General features: G+C 39.9%; 1 protein-coding gene across 1 annotated transcript in view; it reads right to left on the bottom strand.

The window, feature by feature from the left end:
• Window positions 1–21,393, bottom strand: part of NSMCE2 (NSE2 (MMS21) homolog, SMC5-SMC6 complex SUMO ligase) — a 127,540-nt gene that overhangs the window by 88,930 nt on the left and 17,217 nt on the right. The window contains 1 exon segment of the mRNA XM_053978258.1: window positions 11,781–11,887. Coding sequence (XP_053834233.1) covers window positions 11,781–11,887 — 107 coding nt within the window.

The following is a 21,393-nucleotide window of genomic DNA, read 5'->3' as shown; positions in this document are numbered from 1 at the left end:
CAGAGAGATAAATTATTAGATATCCTGAAAACTTTCCAAATATTAAAATTATGGAGGTGGAAGGTTGTTTTTAGATAGAATAATATTTCAAAATAGGTTTCAAATAGAGAATAAATGTCATTTATCTAAAGCTCCATAGCCATTTAACATACATTTCAGGGTGCATTAGTGCTTGTGGAGACTGAGTTTTCTATGCAGTTTATTTTCTGCTTCTTTCAGATATGGCACCTCACATCAAAGACCCACCCAGCATATTCTCTTCCCTTTAACAATGGCAGAAGCAAAAAGCTGGAGTAGGAATCTAATAAGCAGCAAATAGAAAGATCTTTCCCTGTTTCTCACCACATACTTTCCCTACAACTAACAACTTGCAATTTAGGGATTTACCAAGCCAGTGACTGTATTTGAATCTTCACATCTAACAGCTGTCAAGGATTTTTTCTTCTATTAATTTGTCCAGTAGCTTTTGGAACTCACTAATGATTTTGGTCTCCATAACATCCTGTGGCAACTAATTCCACAATGTAATTATTGACTGTGTAAAAAGTTACTTCCTTTTCTTGATTTAAAACCTGCTGCTGGATAATTTTATTAAATGGTTCTTTATGTGACACATGGCGAACAAACACTTCTGTTCCATCCATGACTAAACATTGCTATTATAATCACCTCTTACCTGAATTAACTGACAGTTTCTCCTTGAGCAGAAGCCACACCTGTAATCCTGTATAGATGCTTTTTCCTTTAGCTGGATTTTCCCCTTACCATAAAACAATCTCTTACTATTAAAAATTTACCAGGTAAATAACTGCTGAAAAGAACTAGTATAAGAAGGGACTAACATAAGGAGTTTGGATCTGAGTTTTATAGGGTTTGGAAATGGCCAAGTGTAAACTCACGCTGAACTGTAGCAACCATTACAACTACAGTGACCTATGCTGTGCACATAAACCTGGTTGATAGGATTTGTCTGATATTTGTTTATAAGCCTGACTGATGAAGGTGGCCAGGCATCTGCCAACCTAACTGATCAATTAAGGAGGATGACTTGCTAAACTCAGGTCCAATTAGTCCATAAAGGGTTGGTAGAGACACACGTAATTGATGGGCCAGCTCTGTGCAGATGCAACTGATGGGCCAGATTCTCCTAAAATACTGTTCAGTGATACTTCCATGTGCTCTGTCAGATTATGTCTGCCAAGAGATACAAAGCACTGCTGCCAGTGGGAGAAAAGGCAACAGTGCTGAGTCTTCTCCAAGGGCAGGTGACCAACCAACAACAGCCCACTCCGGGTCACGCCAAAAGAAGGTAAGAAAGAGATTCCAAGGCCTAAACAGGATGCAAAAGAAAAGGCAGAGAAGCTGCCCACCAATCTGAACAGCAGCATTCCATTGAGAGGAGATGGTGGTGAGGGCTATGGCTCATTGTTAGGGAATTTAGCAGAGAGCAGTGGGGAAAGGTGGGGTTGTTTTGTGAGGACTAAGGGTATACAGTGGGGTTATTAATAGCTTCTCCAGAAACTCCCTCTTTCAAGAGACAGTTTTACTGAACTGGACCAAACTGCCTCTAGCGCAGCCCAGCCTTTACCTGCATCCCTTCATCACCTCCAACTAAGCATAGAAATATCCATGGAGAAACATTCCATTTACAGCCCACACTTTGTATTACAACAATTATCACACCCCACAAAACCACACCCTCTATGTTTTCCCTTACCAGAGTTGCCATCTTCCCAGCAACTCTTGTAAACTCACCACTGCATCCAAGCCCTCACTATCCAGTCTTCTCTCCACAAAACAGGGGAAATAAAATCATCACTACAGCTTTGAACAGTGGATGAGTACCCAGCTGAACAAGCACTGTGAATCATTCACACAGAAGCAGTGGCAATGCAGTGAGGCACTCACATTTGAAGAGTGCCAGAAGAGTTAAGAGTAGCAACATAACTGAGCTTTTCATTTCTCTGGTTTTATAGAATTTATCAGGTGTGGTATGTGTGAGTACATGTAAACATGGGAACTTTACACTTTATGACGAAGTCTGGAGTGCATCTGATGTACACACTTATTTTCTTAAGTCTTTTATAGTATTTTTCATCTACTATCAGTATTAACACACGAGTCTAAGGACAAAAGAAATACTTCAGCTGGTGAAATCAGCTTGCTCAAGCTACGCACGCAGCTCAGATGAAAAAGATGAGAGCCCAGAAATTAGCTCAACTTGCCAACCCTTATTATCAAGCACGCTGTTTGTAACTCACAGTAGGTTATCAACAATGGGGCCACATTTGGGAGATACTGTGACATCTGGTATTGATTTCTGGCAGGATTCAGGTATTTTTTGAAACTTCTTCAAATTGGAAAGATAATAAAATGCATACATACTACGAGGCATATTTTATTTTTTTAAATTTCAGTAGGCACTGGATTGGGCATAGTTGCATACTGCAGCACATCACAAACACGAAGAAGTCATGCTGCTGCTTTGAAATCACAGCACTAGCTTCCCTCAACAGGAGCAATGTGGAATATGAGAAAGAAAAACAATTTGACATTTGCAGCACAGGTTGAGCACATGTTAAAAACTGTGAGAAACCCATTATTCAATTTAATTAAATAAATGTCAAAAAGCTACTCTTAAGTCCCAGCATCAAAAAGTAAAGCAAAATGTTCTCCATTTTTACAAAAGCCCTAAATACACAGTTCTGTAAAAGTGAAAACATTCACAGGAAACCATACTACAAAGTTGCATGACTTTGGTCTATTCTAAATGACATGCAGTAAGTTGCATGCGCAGTCCTGTTTACACAGAGTATTGAACAGCTCAACAAGAAAAAGTCCCAAATAATACTGTTCATGAGGAAGCCAGGAATGAGAGTTGCAGCTCCTACCACTAACTCCTTCTTAGCTGAAATTCTTTAACAAAAACAAATTCATGGCAATAGCAGCCACCCAAAAAAGTGTGATCTAGTTAATGCTATAAGCAACATATCTGTGATTCATTATAAATCTGCTAAGAATTTTGCTGAGGGAAAATCTGGGTAACTGAGTATTTTTATTGATAAGATCAGTTTAAAAAAATACTAGGAGAAAAAGGAGGAAAAGTAAATGTTTTTAAACGAGTAACTTAATATTTAAAATTCTGGAGAAGGAATTTTAAAGTATCCAACATATACATATGATTTCTGGAAACAATTACAGTAATTAAAACAACAGTCAGCCTTTGGAGGGAGACATTTTATGGAAGGCATTCCAAAAACTGCCTCTCCACTGACACTGATCAATTTGGGTGTGTTCAATTAACAGGAGAAACTAATTTAAAGCAAAAACTCCTGCTGCTGAGACTCATCCAGGATTTAACACTCAACTTTCACCCCCTGGCTCCAAGGATTTAAATCCTTGACTGTCAGCAGGAGCTTTCTTGATGAGATGATTAATTTGAAATACTATTTTCACTACTGAGCAACTGAAACTACAATGCCAGTGTTTCCAGTAATAAATTTAATCTACAAAAAAAAAAATCCATTATTTGAGATTAAGATAGCTTTTTAATCTGGCTATTTTACCTTAACACCCACCAGTTTCATTACATTTCAAAATTTTATCTTCTTTCTCTAGGCTAGGCTAAACCGGACAGAGTTAACTCAAATTGACTCTGAAATGCAGACACTGCCTAGAATATAAGGATAGAAATCACAGGGACTTTTAGTTGCTCTATATGCGACCTTGCAGAATTTCAGAAAAAGTTCAGACTGCAAATTGCAATCTTCTGTGTTAAAATAAAATCATTAAAAACTGAATTCAAATAGCTTTGAATCCTTCAGGTAGAAAAAAAAGTATAAATCTCTTTACAGACAGTGATATGGGATACCGTCCACATGACTGAGATTGTGGTTGGGCGAGATGGTAAATTCAGTTTCAGGATGCCTTGTATGAGATCAAAACCACCACAGCTGCATGACACACCAACTGAGTATAACCCACTCTGCCAATTCTAATTTTGCACAGTTATGCTCCATCAGGTAGTGTCTGTCCTGCAGCCAGAATACAGCCAGCATAAACAGTATCATGTGATCTGGCTTAATTGATGAGCATGTCCCACCAGGTGATTTGGAACTGCACAAATGCAGTGTTAATAAACACAGGACCACAGCCCAAAGTATACAGTGAAACAATTTGTCAAGGTCAACCACACAAGCTGCTAGTAGACCTGAAAATAGCATCCAGTCCTTCTTAATTGCAGGCTAGTTTGCTACCTACTGGGCAGCACTGCTGCCCAACATAGCAAACACGGCTTTTAAATTACAATGTGGTTCTCAGGACTTCTCTGGCACATTTGTTCTTAATACTATCCCTGCTGCCACCATATCTACAGCGGTCCCAGTTCCATGTGATGGCCATAGGTCCAGAACATTTCTTTTCCCCCAGATCTTCACTGCTATCCAGCTGTGGCCCCTGCTGCCCCAGCCTACCCACACAAGCCAAGGGCCATTTCAGCAACTACAATGTTGACACTGCAAATATTTAGGAAAATGTTTCACTTGGCCAATGTAAGCATGCACAGTGAAGTCAAACAAACCTATGTCCATATGCAAGAGTTTCCAGGGTTTATTCTCCAAAAAGCAGGACACATTTTTATGCTTGCTAAGACACACTAAGACACACTACTGAGGATGGGCTATATAACCCACATAAAATAAAACACTATTACTACTTCTTTATATGCTGCTCACTAAAAAAAATATTTTAATTGCAGCTCACCAAATGTTGACTCTAACATTACTATAGAGAACTACACACATAGATCACTAATTCTCAGAAAATAAAAAAACGGTCTCAATCAAATGCTTAGCCTGACACAGACAGAGACTTTAACACAAAAAAAGTAAAGCAAATATTATAAAGTAAATATTAGAAATATGTTGAAATGCATCTTTGTCCCAGTTTCTGCAGGAAGCAGAGAACATGCCTACAACAGTGCTGTATTATTTGAATTACTGTTTGGAGATGGCAGTAGGACAGAGCAAGAAATATACCATTGATTAGAAATTATATCAAAGAAATCGTACTGAAGAAACTTTAAAATATTAAAAAACTCCATAGCTAGCTAATGCTAGAAATAAGCTTGCCTGTAAAAGCTTTAGTAAGTCCTGTGGCATTTTATATATATATATATATATATATATATATATATATATATATATATATGCAGAGGCATAATTACAGAGTCACATATTATTTTCCTCTACTATCCTGCCCAAGTCATTATAAGGATTTAATCCAATGCCCACATTTGCTTATTCTCTAAGATGAATGATCAGTCTGAAGTGGCTTCATGAGTAGATAGCAAGTAAACTAGAACTAAAGAGGAATTCCAATTAGAATTCAAGGTACCAAAATAAAAGCCAAGAGGAGATCCATTGTTAAAAAAAAACCACTAAAGATGAAGTAAGTTCTCAAAAAACCTCCAAAGACATTGGCATTGGTACAACATCTTTCACCAGGGTTTTGACTTGTTGCTGTTGATGGTGCGCCTCAGTACGCTCTGAGTGAATTTCAAGATGGAATCATTTGCTTTTACAACTAGAGAGTCAGGATAAATGCAGCAAAAGACTACAAGAGTTCTTTTATTCTCCCTTCCAGCCCAAGAAAAGATATATCCATTCCACTAAACCCATTTTTCTAGTACTTCACAAAGACCTTCCTGAGCAATTTCTGGGCAGTAGAGGACCTTTTTGATAAAAAGAAGGTCCCAAAATTTTCATGGCTAACAGACAGTATTTCAGAATCCAGAAACACTGATGTCAGAGGAAATGCTCTGAGCTCAGCTGTACAGTGAAGATCACAGTTGCAGATATGGATATCATCAGTGGATTTTGCCCTAAAATGTTGTCATGACAGTGTAGCAAGAGGGAAAAAGAAGAGCAAAGTGCTTATTAAGAAAGTGTCAGCACCAAACAGTGTTGCTTGTTCCATGAAACTAGAAAGTTCCATGTCAAAAAATGTTTCACTGACAACACTATAATGAGTATCACAGTGTCAGTCACTGTCAGAGAGACCCAAATCAGCTAAAACACGTGAATCCCTTGGGCTTCACAGTCTTCCTGGTACTTATTCCTACAAAAAACTCAGTGACAATCTGATTTTTAAGCACAACCCTGTCTCTAACAGACAGCAGCAGTCACTGATGACCCTGCTGGCACTTGCCACATACACTGAACCTGGTCATCATGTTAGTTCTGCTGCCATAGCTGTGCCAATGAAGATGAGAGCTGGCTGGAACCACATCCTCTGCTTGAGCTTACTGTTCCTTCAAAGACCACACTGCAAGTGGAGCTACCACTGCAGAAGTGTTTTGTTGCTTTAGTTTGCTTTGTCAAAAGAGACAACTTGGATGTATTGGCAGAACCTTCTCCAACAGGACTCCTGGCCTACAAAGTTATGCTGGCAGAGGCTGGTTAACAAAGATGTTAAGTCCCTTTCATTTTTATGAGACCAAGGAAGACCATCCAAGTTACTACAGCAAGTTATATCCAAGTTATACTGAGTTTTAAGTGAGGAAACTAGAATTCTGCCTTACAGGTTGCAAATCAGAGACCATGAATTTAACTGTACAGTAGTTTTAAAACAGGATTCTTTACTTTTCTGCAGAGGCTTTTAGATCACTCACAAGCTGTACACTTGGAATACAACCTACATCACTGAAGGGAATTATCCCTCTGCAGGATTACAACCTACACAGTTTGTCACTAAGATAACAGATCCCAATACTAAGTAATCTGCTCTAAATTACTGACCCACTGAACAAATATCCCCTCTTATTCACACTCCAAGGACCTTACTAGTCTAAAGGGAAGAACCATTATCAAAAATACAAAACAATTTTAAGAATAGTTCCTATATATCCTGTAGAGACAAAATCACTCTTGTACAAGGAACATGGTGCACCCCTCACCTTTGCAAAGGAAGAATGAACACTTGACAAGGTGTGAAGTCACACAGGCATAAATGACCAACACATCCAGACTTCAAATCCTCTCAAGACATACACTTACATCAGGTGTACGTAGTAGTTTTGCAGATAAAACCCAACAAAGAACATTTTAATTTCACTTCCTCGGTTCAAACTATAATTAACTTTAAATTACATTACAAGTATAATTGCTTAAATCAGTCTCCATGCAGGATAATCAGAAAACAAAGATGTCAGCAGCCACTGACAGTGACAGATATGATTCAACAAGAACAATGTGGGAAAGCTCTAACAGAAGTAGGGATAAAACTCCAGCACCAATGCAACATCTAATATTTCCATATTTTCTTCAGCTCAACATGACCTCCTTCCTAGCACTCTTTCAACCAGACTCTTCCCCATATGTCTACATGATCTCAAGACTTTCCAAGCCCATGTCCTTTACCTTTTCCTCTGCCTTTTCTTATTCTGAGTGCTTCCTTCTCTTAGTCCTTTTCTTAAATATGTCTCCTCTGTGTTTATTCCACCTTTCTAAGGTTTGGATTACATTCTGTCACAGAGCTCAGGATTAGCAAAAGGCAGACAAAGTGATGTTTGGCAAAGAAGTAACTTGCAAGAGGAAGCACCAGGCAATCCTTGCCAGAGGTGCCATTACCACGTTCAACAATTTCCTGTCACCTGCAAAAGAAACAAAATAGCCCAGGTTCTCTTTCCCTAAAGGAGGAGAAAAGAGAAGTGGGAATAATGCGACTTTAGAAGTTAGTTTTACCTTCCTCGTTCTCCAGTTTGATCTACAATACACTGTAATTCATTTTATCTAGAGAAGTCTGGGGACTTCAGAAAATTTACCCCAGCTTTTACAGTCCCAAAGAAACCAAATGCCTGAAAAGTTGAGAGAGTGGTCAGTCCACCACCACCATCCCTGCTAAGCCAGAGAGCAGAGTAGAAGTAAGGGAGCAGGCACAACTGCCATGACCCAAGAAGCAAGAACAGGAGGACACAATAAATCAAACTACAATGCCAAGTACAACTTTGCTTGAACATTGTGCTCATCAAGTAAATTCAGTATAACACCTGTCTGTAGGGTACAACCATGCCCTGCTGACACAAGCCACTTCCTCAGAGAGCATGCACAGTTAAACAAATGTTTTACTGGGTCTTTACATGCAGACAACAGAATGCAAAGCTAATGACTACAGTTAGGTTGTTACATGTACGGGAAATGCCAATTTTTTTATTGTTCACAGTGTATAAAAATGAGCACCTGGCATATTGAAGATGTGTTAGCTTCATGGATTCACCACCTAGAACACATTCTCTGCACAGACAGGAAATAAAATCAAGTATCTTGACTCTCTGTGTGGATTGTCTTCCTGCACACTGGGTGAAAGAATCCATATTTAGGATAATACAATATGCTGGCATTTTGGCCACTTGAGAACTCTGTCAGAGTAGGGAACTTGAGCCTGGGTTCCAATCATTTGGGTCCATTTCAAGAGTATAAAAAATTCTGCCAGAGATACTGCAGCTCCATCAGTCTTTCATTGTTACACTAAAAATAAAAGTGCTGTCTGGACTTTGCACGGTAAGGACCCAAATATTGGCTAATTTCTTTTAAAAATACCCATTAAAAATGAAAGAAGAAGCAGCAACAGAAGTCCAGTCATTACACAGGTACAAGAAAATCCAGTGGCACAGGGAGTTCCCACAGACAAAGGATTTCCCACAGCCTATTGTTGGAAACACTATGATTCAGTTGCTCACTTCTTGCTCAACAGGCTGCTGATTCAACCAGAAGAGGATGCTGGTATGTCTCACCTTCTGCATTCCACCTACTGCAGCCTAAATCAACAAAAAAACTAGCTTTGAGAAAACATGTGACTATATCTCATGCTAGTTTCAAGTTATTTACATTACAATCCTTTAGTTGTACAACATCACCTTTTTGTCAATGCTATTTAAAGATACACATAATAAAATAATATATCAGGACTGCTGCTGTCTCTTATCTTGCTAAATTCCAGTTGGACATTTCACTAGAAGCAGCTGGTTAGAAGGTGAAACACAGACTATAATATACTTTCAGATTCGCTGCTGTATGAGGAAACTACAGATCAGAAAAATCATCAACATACAAACTTATAAAATAATCAGATAAAATGTGTTTTACAGCTGGAGACAAATCCTGTCGATGAAGAACAGTCTGCTTGTGAAAATTAATGACCTACTGCAACTCCCTAGAGAAAGCCCTCAGGTAAGGAATTCAGATGGAACCAGGGAGCAAGTCAGTGGAGGCTATTTTAAACCCAAGCTACTCTACAACTACTTCCAGGTGCAGCCCTAAATTCAGCAACAGTATCTGTTTCCCAGAAGCAGATTTTAAGCTGTCTCTGACAGGTAACTGGAGATGGCAGTGCAGCTCCAGAGGCATGGCATGCAGCTAGCCTCCAAAATAAAGCATGAGCTGTTATTTTTCAGAGAACAGATTGTAACTGTTCTACAGCAGAAGTTTTTCTTATACTCACAAAGGTTTGTTCTGGATGCTGGCAGGGGAAAGGACAAGCAATTCCCTAGAGTGAAGTAGGAAGCAGAGACAGGAGAAGTGTGGCTAGAGGCTAACAAATTAGCCATTACCAAGTTTATAATCCGTGTAGACTCTAAAACATGTTAAATATCTTGGAGCTGCATTTTTGAAACCTTAGGACTGAAATAACAGGAAATGAGCTTGTTTCAATGACACAGAGAAGCTGCATTAGAGGAAAAAAGAGGGGAAAAGGAAACCTAACCCTTCCAGGTGTATTTTTTGCACACCAGCTCAGATATGCACACAACAGATACTGCTGAATTCAATGCTAAAAATCACAAATGTATCACTGCTCTGCCGAAACCAAAACCAATATCTTCAGTGAAGCACTTGCACCTGCGCTCAACTTAAAATATCATCTTAAATATCAACTTAAAATACATCTGAAGTAAACAGGACTTGAGTGCTTTGTTGGTGAAGGCACAGACTTGCCCTTTATAGTCCTAAACTTGAAAAAAAATGCTGGTAAATGGAAATAATGAAAGAAGTTTAAAATTACTTGAAATTCCTATTAGAATAATAACACATCAATTATTAATTGGCTTATAATCAAAATATAAACCGTGTTTTGCTCAAGTCTGGATATACATCATTATTCTCTAACAATGACGACTGTGTTACAATTTACTAGGAAAGCTTTAAAAATCATGAATAGTCCAAATAAAAGGAAAAAGTTCTGAACCATCCAATATAAACTAGGAGGTCTGCAATTATGGTGATATCTGAAGTGAAATGTATATTCAAAGACTACATGGGGAACAGTGCTTTTATTTACTGTTGCCCCATACTTGCTGATGCAGACATAGTTTTGAACTCCTTTTAAATATGTATATTTAATTATCTGAATTAAGATTTTTCAGTTAAGCATCTAATCAAATTTTTAAAAAATTAAAGGAAAACCTTTCTAAAACAGAAAAACCATGTAGGCATATCAACAGAACTAGTGGGAAATGCATTGCTTTGTTCTCCTTTTACTGCTTTTAAAATAACAAAAAGCAATAGCAAGATAATAGCAAGGCGGGTTTCATTGAAAAGGTCCACTACCTTAACATTTTGCAACAGAGACTTCCCACCTTGAAGGGAAATCAGGGATTTGCTTTTGCCTTTTCTAGAGAAAGCCACAGAAAACCGTCACCGAGAAGTTTCTGTGCAGACAGACACTACTCAGGGAGCTGAGCTCTCCCGCCACCGACGTGGCCTGAAACTGAGCTTCGGCCACCGCGGACCTGCCCCTTCCCGTCCCGGCTCTGCCGCGGAGCCGCCGCGCGCTCCCGCCGGGCCGGGAACGCGCCGAGCCCGGGCCGGGAACGCGCCGAACCCGGGCCGGGAACGCGCCGAGCCCGGGACGGGAACGCGCCGAACCCGGGACGGGAACGCGCCGAGCCCGGGCCGGGAACGCGCCGAGCCCGGGCCGGGAACGCGCCGAGCTCGGGACGGGAACGCGCCGAACCCGGGCCGGGAACGCGCCGAGCCCGGGACGGGAACGCGCCGAACCCGGGACGGGAACGCGCCGAGCCCGGGCCGGGAACGCGCCGAGCCCGGGCCGGGAACGCGCCGAGCTCGGGACGGGCAGCGCGCGGGCGCGGCGCCCCCTGGCGGCCACTGGCAGCGCCGCCGCCGCGCCCGGAGTTTGTCCGTCCTTTGTCTGTCCTTTGTCCGTCATTAGTCCGCCCTTTGTCCATTCTTTGTCTGTCCTTTGTCCGTCCTTTGTCTGTCCTTTGTCCATCCTTTGTCTATCCTTTGTCCGCCCTTTGTCATGGGGCAGAGCGGGGCCCTGGTTCATAGAGCGAGCAATCCGCCAGCTCACTCTTTACCAGCAGAGTCAGGTGGCAGGAAGGCAGTGGGAAGCAGGCATTAAACATTGGTTCCCTGCAGCCACAGTCATCAGTTTGTTCCTGAAATCAACTGCCTCACTTCCATCTTCCACAATAATTTTGGTGGTATCACCTGAGAGCAGGGGGTCTTAACTACAGAGTCCTCAATGCTTCCCAAAGCATTACCCATATTCCTAACGGTGCGGGTTTGGTGGGGAGAAGTTAAAAACTCTGCCACCCTCTAGGAAGCTGGAAAAAAAAGAGTTGTACTGGCAAGTTCAGTATTTTATACCTGTGAAAGAGCTGCCTTTCCAATTGTATACTGTTTAAATATAGCATTTGTGTCCTTTAAAAGATAATATTTAAATATGGGTATGTTTTCATAGCTTAATGAGAAGAGATACTTTACCTGATTTATGGTTTCTTCAAATGCTTTTATATAATGATTAAGTTGTCTATCCATTGTAGCAAATTCTAACATGACTTTTTCCATATTGTTAACGTCTTCTTCATCATCTGCAAAATAAAATATGTGGAACATGGGTGATCAATTGCATTATTTTCAGGCAGCATTTTTTCTTTGCAAATATTTTATTTACAAGTATGCATGCCATGAATATCTAACACATTTAGTAAGTCTCAGCAGGTGTTTTCAAGCTACTCAAACATACACTTTTTTTTCTCATTTTGTAACTGTAATCTTTGACATTTCTTGGGTAACTTAAACAAACAGCTTACTCAGAAAGACACTTCCCTGGTTTCATGTGAACAAGAGAGAGTATGTGTAATTTCATCTACCAACACCTAGTCATTAGGCAATCAGAACATATTCTGTAAAAGTTATATTTCATGACTCATCACATTGCCTCAGAAATAGGCAGAATAAACCTAAATGCCCTCTCAGTACAGTATAGTTCACAGCTATAATTAGACCTCTTATCCCCAATAAACACAGCTACAGGAAAATCAAAACAACAGGAAATAATGGAAGAATGGATAGTATGGGTGATTCAAGCAGTAAAATTCTAATTGCTAGGGAAAATCAATTAACACAGGTCATGTGATTAGTAATTCATATCTACTTTTATTCTCTTCTGCATTCCTCCTAATTCCATTCCTTTCATCTCTAACTACACCTCTGCTTTCCCATTCTAATGTTGCTGTGCATCTGCTTAGATAAGGACCCTCTGTAGGTGCTACAAGGCTGAACAGCCATAGCTGTATATTCCCGACACAGCTGCATGTACCACACCAAATGCTGCCAACTGCAGGAGGACAGCCAGCCACAAGCCCTGAATCCATGCAGGAAATCAGGAAGTGAGGAAACCTATGTTTCCACTTCTGCTACTCCCATTTATTCCTATCCTGCAGTTTCCGGGTATAGAGAAAGCAGCTGGAAGCAGCTAGACTCTGTGAAAGAGCCCCAAAGTCTGCCATGAAACATTAGGGGCTGTCATTTGATGGAGCATTATTTAAAAGTACTTAAGTAGCCAATCTGTGCTGCTACTTTTAAGAAGAAAATTGTAGTACAGCTTTTCAAATTATTTTTTTTTGGTGAAGAAAGGAAAATGTCTTCTGATCTGGCAAGCTGGCACATTGCTTAAGTTCCTAACTGTATTATTTTGTTAGAACATAAAAACCTAACTCTGCAGAAAGCTGACACAACTGTATGTAGCCATCAATTTGGAAGCAAAATCTGAAACATATCGCTCAGAGACAGAAACATCACACCATATTGAAACAGTGATGGATCAAGGAAACAAAGGAAAAGTGCTAAGATATATTTACACAAAAGAAGCTACATAATAAGCTATCCTATTTTGTGAACATGACAATTACAGTTGTGACATTTCCCTTAATTATATATAGGCTTGGTATGTATCCATTTTTCATTAAGTAAATGAATGGATACTGCAGACAGAATATTGGCATTCCTGCAACTTTCTTCTGAATAATCAGCATTTCCCTCTCCTCTTTCCCTTCCTTCCCACCCAGTTTCCATGTCCTATCTGGTAACTATGATCACACTAGTTTTCCTTCCTGCTAGGAAGCATATGAAGTGCCTCCTTCAAGGCTGACACAAAGGACACTCCATGAATCACAGGAAAGGTTTGTGTAGCAAATAACTGTCATTCTCCTCCCATGGCCAAAATGAATCATATTCAAAGAAACTACAGTGGCCTAAATATTATAAATATTTTTTTAGGGGAAAAGAAATGCATTGTTAAATACCAAGAGAGCTGTACAAATGCTGTTTTACCTAACAGTATAAAAATAACTTTAGGTGAGGAATAATAATGTTGCATTCAGCTTGAGAGATGTATTTAAATAAAGCTCAAACATCTCGGCAAGAGGGACATTATCTCCAAATACATCCTGCTCTACATTCTTCATCTACTGACCATTCCACCCATCCACCAGCCTGCTTTAAGTCTCAATACTGTTCACTGCTGTTTCCCTGATGCTGTTCCTGCACACGTTACACACATCCTGGGAAATTGCTGAACATGCCACTAAAACACAATCATACCCTGCCCTTGGACATACAGAAAGATCTGAAGGACTGCGTACTGATCAGTTGTTGTCCATACCCTATTTCTCCACATTGACAGATACTACAGTCCATTTTCTGTCTGAAGTTTAATTCATAGGGTGCTGAGAGCTAAGAGTAAATCTCCTACGTTGCTCCTAGCCACTTACCTCCCTATCTCTTAAACAAGATTTAAAAGAAAACTTACATTACAAGCTATTCTATTTGCCTTTTAAAAACTCTCGTTCTACAGTGCACACGGAATAACCTGCTGTGCAAGGCTCCTCTGCTTCCCCTTCCCCTGAAGAGCCAAGAGCATTTCTGCCCCTCCCTAGTAGGGAGCAGATGAAGGGCAGAGCTTGGGTGCATATGATAAGAAACTGTGACTGTATGGGGGTGTAAAGTTTTACAGCTCACCAAGGCAGGGATCCCAGCACCTTCAAGGTTTCTTCACAGCAGACTCCACCACAGGCTAATCAGAACACATCAGCTGACTTGATCTTACTAAGGAACAAAAAATTAGAGAAGACTTTTCTGTCCTCAACACCATCCCACAACTCCTCACAAATCCCACCAACTACTGGTTTAGCAGCACTACAGTATCAAAAATAATTAAAATGTAATAATTACATCAGGCTTTTGAAATATTCAAAAGGCATTGTCTGTTATTCACTCTGCAAGACCTGCTGCTGCTTTTGTTTCATATGTGAGGGTGACAGTGGAGATCCATGGTAAAGAGATTCAAGGCACTGACTCTTTTCCAGCAGACCATGAGCACACTGACTGCTGAATACCCTCCAGGCAGACTCCAGCTACAAAGCCAGACAACTCTCCAAAGTACTCAAACTTTGCGCTCTGTAGACAACAACCTAGCTTAACACAAAAAGCAAACACTTTGCAAGTGCTGGATGAGTGCCTTTCTATTATCTAATCAAAAGTTATTCTAATCTTATTTCTAATTCATATCTAAGGAATGCATTCCAAACTGTCTGCATATGCTTTTAGTTACTGCCACAAAATACCATTGAAGTGCATATTGTAGTCTCCTTGTTATCTAGGCTAAATATGTTGAGTTTAGTAAGCATTTCTTCACAAGTCATTTCCCTCACCACTCAGAGATTATACATTTTGCAATATTACATTTTTTACTCACAGAAAGCCCAGTTCAAGGCCATAATTTCATTTTCAAAGGCCCATGTGCATCATGTTAAAATTAGCTGGCTGAATATGCAGTTTGCAGTTATGAATTCCAGCTCGTACGATTTTATGATCTCTTATTATAATGGAAACAGGGATATTATTCTGAAAAGTCTCCCTAAATATTAAAGAACAAATAGACTAGCAAGGGTTCAATTTCTCACTTCTGAAGAGACCAATCATGCTCAGGTGCCTTAATGCTGATTTAAACCATAATCAGTCAGGACTAAGTTATGTATCATGAATCCACAGTGTTAAAATAGAAGTTGCAACAGCAGAGTCCAGTCAGCACTGATTTAATACATCCTCTAGTAACACTCATCTAAAATTTACCCAAAACTTGCATTTCCTAACATCTGAGTTCATATTTACTTTAGTTTCCTGTACACATCCACAAGTTAGCAGAATTTCTAAAGATTTTTCACAACTACCTCTTTCTGTGCAAAAGTTACCACATCAGTATTTGTTATTTAGGGTATTACAGCTGTCCTGCAGCCAGTACACACCAATCTAAATATACATTCACTTCCACTGCAGACTATCTTAAACACAAAATAGCCTGGAATACCATGAAATTACAGGAAGGCTCCAAACTTACAAATACAAGTGTACTCAAAATGAATGCTTAAGCACAGACAATGTGGATTAAGATGAATATATACATACTTTCATATCTTTATAGTATTGGCTAACAAAAGTCAAAATTTCCATTTAAAGAAAGCAGGACATGTCAGTTCTACCTCTGGCACTACATATTAGTTTGTTTTGAAATTCAAGGCTACACATTGATTTTCCCATTATTCAAGGCAGAAGAGGAATGGTATACCATTGCCTGGAAATTCTGACTGTAGATTTCAGACTTTTCAAACACTCGTAACACAAACACCCATCACTTGAGCCATTAGTAACAGTGGTAGTAGGCAGTTGTCTTCATATGCCCCAGTAGCAGAGAAAATACACACTTTGCCAGCAGGTTTCAAGTTACTGCTGACAGCAGAGGAACACAAGCTCTCTGACTCCCTGATTTAGTTCCATCTTTTGTACAAAAAAAATACAGTCTCAATTCAAGATAAAACTAAGTATTTTTGCTGACATTTTTAGTAAGCCCTTCATTTACAGATCCAAAAGTGTTAAGACTACCCTCTGCACCCCCAGTTCTGGTCTACTCAAAACTGTTGATAATTCAAGTTGGACAGTAGATCTCGAAAAACTCAACCAATCCACACTCTTTAAGAACAGATTGACAATGTGCTTGGAGAAGACAGTAGTGATGCTCAGCAGTGAGAGGACACAAACCTGTGTAGGAGAGCACTGTCTCATCTCCCCCCTCCGTCTACACAGGAGTGAAGCTTGCCACAGCACTCCAGACTATACAGACCAAGAGGAATTTAAGCAGGAGACTGATTGCTTCTGCAGCACTGAGGGTACAGGTTACGTTTTCTCCTGCATACATGGACAGCTCCTCAGAAAGCTTTCATCAAAGATTTCTTTGAAAATCTCATTTCTCTGACCTGGAACATACTTTACATATTAGGCTGCAGAAAGAGCAGCCTACAGAAAATTCTAAACAGAAATACAGAAAATTCTATACTAAAAGAAATGAGAAGCCATACAAAGGAACAGCAAAAAAATGGAGAAAAACAAATTCATCTCTCAAATGCAGGTTTCTTCACATAGAGAAATGGTTGAAAGTCAACTGCCCAAAAAATCTCCATGGAGCTGTCTGGAGCTCCAATTGCACAAACCACTGCAATTCGTAAGAGAAGAAAAATTATTGCTGACAAAGGGAGCAACAACCATACAGGGAATGGCAATTGGTGGAATTAAGGGGAATGTGGGGTAGTAATTGCAAAATTTCCCTCCATGTAACAGTCAGAAGCTACTTACTGCTGAAGCTAGTCAAAATGAAATCTCCAACTTGTCAGGAAATGCCTTAACTAGGCTTTAGTGAACTTGAAGCGGTATTTCCCTCACTGTCCCCTAACAAAGCCACTCTTTCTGCATAGGAAGTTTCTTCACACACAGACTTAGAGACTGAGCGTGCATGATTTTAGAGACCAATACTTCCACCTAGATACCAGACTCGCAAAATGAAATTCCATGAGTGACAGAAAGAGAAATCTATGCCAGATGAGTGGTCTGGCTTGAGCAGGGGATTGGGCAAGATGACCTCCAGAGGTCCCTTCCAATATCAGCCATTCTGGGGTTCCATTACATTCTTCAATATTTGACCTAATCTCATTTGAACCTCATCTCAAAGCCATTTTTCTGGAAGATGGCTTAAGTGAGTTCAAGTCCTCTCAAGGAAAGAAGGAAGAGGAACATGAGTTTTCAGTATTCTACCAAAGAAAAAATCTAAGTAGGAGGAGCAAAATTGAGAGGACAGTGTGAGGCAGGACTAGCAGTACTTGTAAAGGAAAGACCAACACAGAAAATAAGAACACAGGTAGCACCAGAACTATCACTTGTGAGTGATTTTTAAAGTTTCATCTTATTTTCTATTTGGCTTCTGTTAAGAAACTGCAAATTGAACTGCAATACTTGAAATTAGGTCAAGCATTTTACTCTTCCTGAGTAAAGTCTTCTGAGGTTATATTTTAGAAAAGAAAGGGCTGTGCTTTTCAGTCTGGATTTAAACATTTGCTTTATCCACCAAGTAATGGGAAAAAAAAATCTTCAATTATGCATTTCTCTCTGCTTAGTTTTTTTATTCTTTTTTTTTAAAGTCAGTTGAGCCAAGAGTGTGTCTGTTGGATTACAAACTACGCCTGACGAAAAAGCCCTTGTCTTGTATTACAAACCATTTCCCTGTAGGCTATGACTGTTTGAAATAGGAACAGAGTCAGTGGCCCAGGAGACTCCTACCAATCCCATGGATAAGAAACCCAAGTACATTACATTGTAGAGAACCAGAATTTCAAAAGAAACACACCATGCATGGTCTAAACACCCACCTTGAAACATCTCAGTTGCTGAGTGCCCAGTTTGAAACATCTCAGGGAGCCAATATTTCCAGTGAGTGGGCGTTGCACACATTCTGAAAGCAGTCATTTCAGAGTGGACACAGGGAAACTGAGGCACTTGGCATTACTAACCACTTTTGAAATTAACTATATTATTCTATAATAATAACAACACTTTTCCTCAACCTGAAACCCCCTTAAACTCCATCGCCAGCAGAACAAGGCCAACAGTGCTTTTGAAAAGCAACTTCCTTACAGTACTTTTTTTTCTCCAGACTAGCAGGGGAAGGCTAAAAAGCTATAAAGATCCCAGTTTAGACATGAGAGCAGTAGCAATGATCTATCTGACCAGGTATATCAACCATGGTACCCATACAGACTGCAATGTAAAGAATGGCATTATCTCTGAACACCAAATGACACTATGCTGAGCTAATGAAATAAACAGGGTTCTCACACAGAATTTGATGTAGCAAAACACTCCAACATGTGCTGACTTGCTTTGCTGTATAAAATCCAAAGTAAAATATTATTCAACACAAATAGAGATGGTTTAATTTAGGCTGAGACACACAAGTAATACGAAGACAAACTAAACTCTCATAGAAGTAAACATTTGCTATGAAACAAAAATAGTTTTATAGATGTATACATATTTTTTGCTATTGTAAGCTCTATACTCGATGCCACATGCATGAAGGCAGGTAGTATGCACACAATTTTCTCAAACAAAAATGGCATTTTGCTTGACTAAACACTAAGGCCTGTACAATTCCCAGACTATTTCCCACCCTTCTGACAAGACGTGAGTACTTGACCAGCATCTCTTTTCTCCTTACTAAATTCCAAGGCCATGGTGAGGTTAATCTTTATTTTACCCATAAATGCCTACTTCATTTTGGAGAAACACCAATTTAAAGTTAACAAAGACAATATACCTAGTAAGCAGAAGCGCTGAAAGGAGGATAAAGCATTTACAGAATGCAATACTTTTGAGAAGCAACTCAAGCTCTGCACTACCATAATTCTACACCAGTCTCCTGGCATCACTGTGATATGCACCCAGAATTACAGTTCTCTCTTCAGCAAATGACTAGATCAGCATTCCTCAACACTAGCACAATACAAGCCCAAGAAGAACAGAAACACAAGTTATGTTGACAGACAAGCAGCAAGAAAACACCAAGGCTGAGGTTCACATACATTTTCTTTGGCAATAAAGTGAATTTCACAGATCATTTCCCCAGGCGCTCATCCCTGATGTTGCTCTTCTGTTCCTTGTCTGCTGCCCATCAGCCATGATAATACAGTCTTTCATAGGGTCATACTATAAATTGGATTAATGAAACAATTCAAACTAGAAATAGCAATTTGTCCTCCAAACCCATGCTATTCCAGTAATGGACTCTGAAGTGCAGATATTCAAACAGTTGTACCAGTACACTTAAGGGAGTAGCAAATTGTAGCAGGGTGGAGATTGGGGGCGGGGGGGATGTTGTAGATGTGCTTGCCACAGGGGGGTACTTCCTAAATCAACTTGTTTGGCAAGAAGGTGGTAAAGGAACCATATCTGTGTGTTTTCAAAGTGAGGACATAGCATACATTATCTTCTCAAAGAAATATGACCAATCTCTCATAAAGAGAGACACACCTCCCTCGTGTTTTCCTAAATATATATATTTACAATATATATAAAATACATACTACACACAGACACGTATCACTCTCACCCCAGTGGATTTTAACAGGTGATGAAATTAAGGCTGAAAACAACATTTACAACTAATTTTAATGGGAAAGAATTTTCCTATGACTAACAAAATGTTTCTTGCCTCTGGAAGCATGGACATGTCTGCACCACACAATAGAGCCTGGCTCAGTGCCCCGAGCTGCTGCTGACCTTGCCTTCTTCAGAACAAGAGATGTGAGGGCTGGGAATATTTAAAAATAAGAGGTTTAGTGCTGCCCTTCTTCTACCCAATTTGTCCTCTCAGAACTTGTTAAGGTAACATTAGAATTTGGGGAAATTTTTTTTTAAATATTTTCCCTTAAAAGGAACAGCAAAATAATTGTTAAGGCCTTGTAATTGCTATTATTTGATCTCTCAGAATACTTTGTAAAACCAGTACTTAAAAAGACGAATTTAATTTCAAGACTTTTAATGGGTCTTTACTGTTCTATAAAAGACTCATAGGCTGCTTTATGTATGATTTCCCCTGTAAAGAAATATCAGCAAAATATTTTTTTTTTATTATTCCAAAAAGTTCCAAGTCCTAATTTCTTACTTGTTAGATTTTTTAAGCACAATTTCTTCTGTATTACTCAAGATTTCTACTGGCACATTATGAATTCTACAGAAATAATCCATGCAGTTTTTATTTACAAGTCAACTGTATTAATGCTTTCTCTTGCCAAAACCCAATTCTTCTCATATTTTAAATTGCACTGACAGGTGAAAAATAAATATTTTAGTGTGAAGTGCAAGTCTGTCTCTAATAAAAGGCATGATTGTTATGAGCCAGCAGTAAATAATACCATTAGGTTTTTCACAAGAAAAACCTTACTTCTGTTAATGAACCAATTATATTTCTCATCTTAGAGAAGCTCATTCAAGGAATACCTTCATTAAAGTAAATGCAGTCATTACTTAGAGTTTCCTCCATTTAGGGGATACAGGAAATGGGTTGGAAAGACTTTTCAGAGAAAAAAAAAATCGGTAAGATAGGAAAACAAGCCCTTTTCACCCAAGACCTTCAAAATTCTCAGAAACATTACTTCTCTGTCCCAAAGTGGAGGCAGCCTAGCTCAGAGCTAATAAGCCCTCATCAGAGCTTATTTAATCACTGTAATGTTTCAGTAGATCTAGCTGTCTTGGCTCTGGGCTTAAGCTACCATAGTTTCTGAGTCTGGTGCAGCTACGTGTGAGCTGAAATCCAACTGCAGGGACGAGACTTGTGGCACTCCAGCAACAGGAGCCACACGGTGCATCAGCAGCGTGCTGGCCGGACACGGCGCCGTGAGCGGGGACAGAGCATGGCACAGTCACCTCCCAGAGCGGCCGAGGGGCTGCATCGTGCACGGGCCTCGCCCTCAGACCCTCACTGCACACGGGTCAGTCCTGCTGCTGTGCACAAAGCGCTCAGCAAAGCCCAGTGACCACCCAAGTGCCCACCAGAGCGCAGGGACCTGCCCTCTGCAGCGCACGCAAAGCCCCGCAAGCAGGCTACAGTGTGCACTGAGCCTGGCCCAAGCAAAAGCAACAGAACTCATCTCAAACAGGAAGGTAAGACCAAGATAATCCCCTCACTCCAAGACAATCCATCACTGTCTTA

Source organism: Vidua macroura, chromosome 1 (assembly GCF_024509145.1).
Source record: "Vidua macroura isolate BioBank_ID:100142 chromosome 1, ASM2450914v1, whole genome shotgun sequence".
Taxonomy (NCBI): Eukaryota; Metazoa; Chordata; class Aves; order Passeriformes; family Viduidae; genus Vidua; species Vidua macroura.
This window is presented reverse-complemented; position numbering and strand designations above follow the sequence as displayed.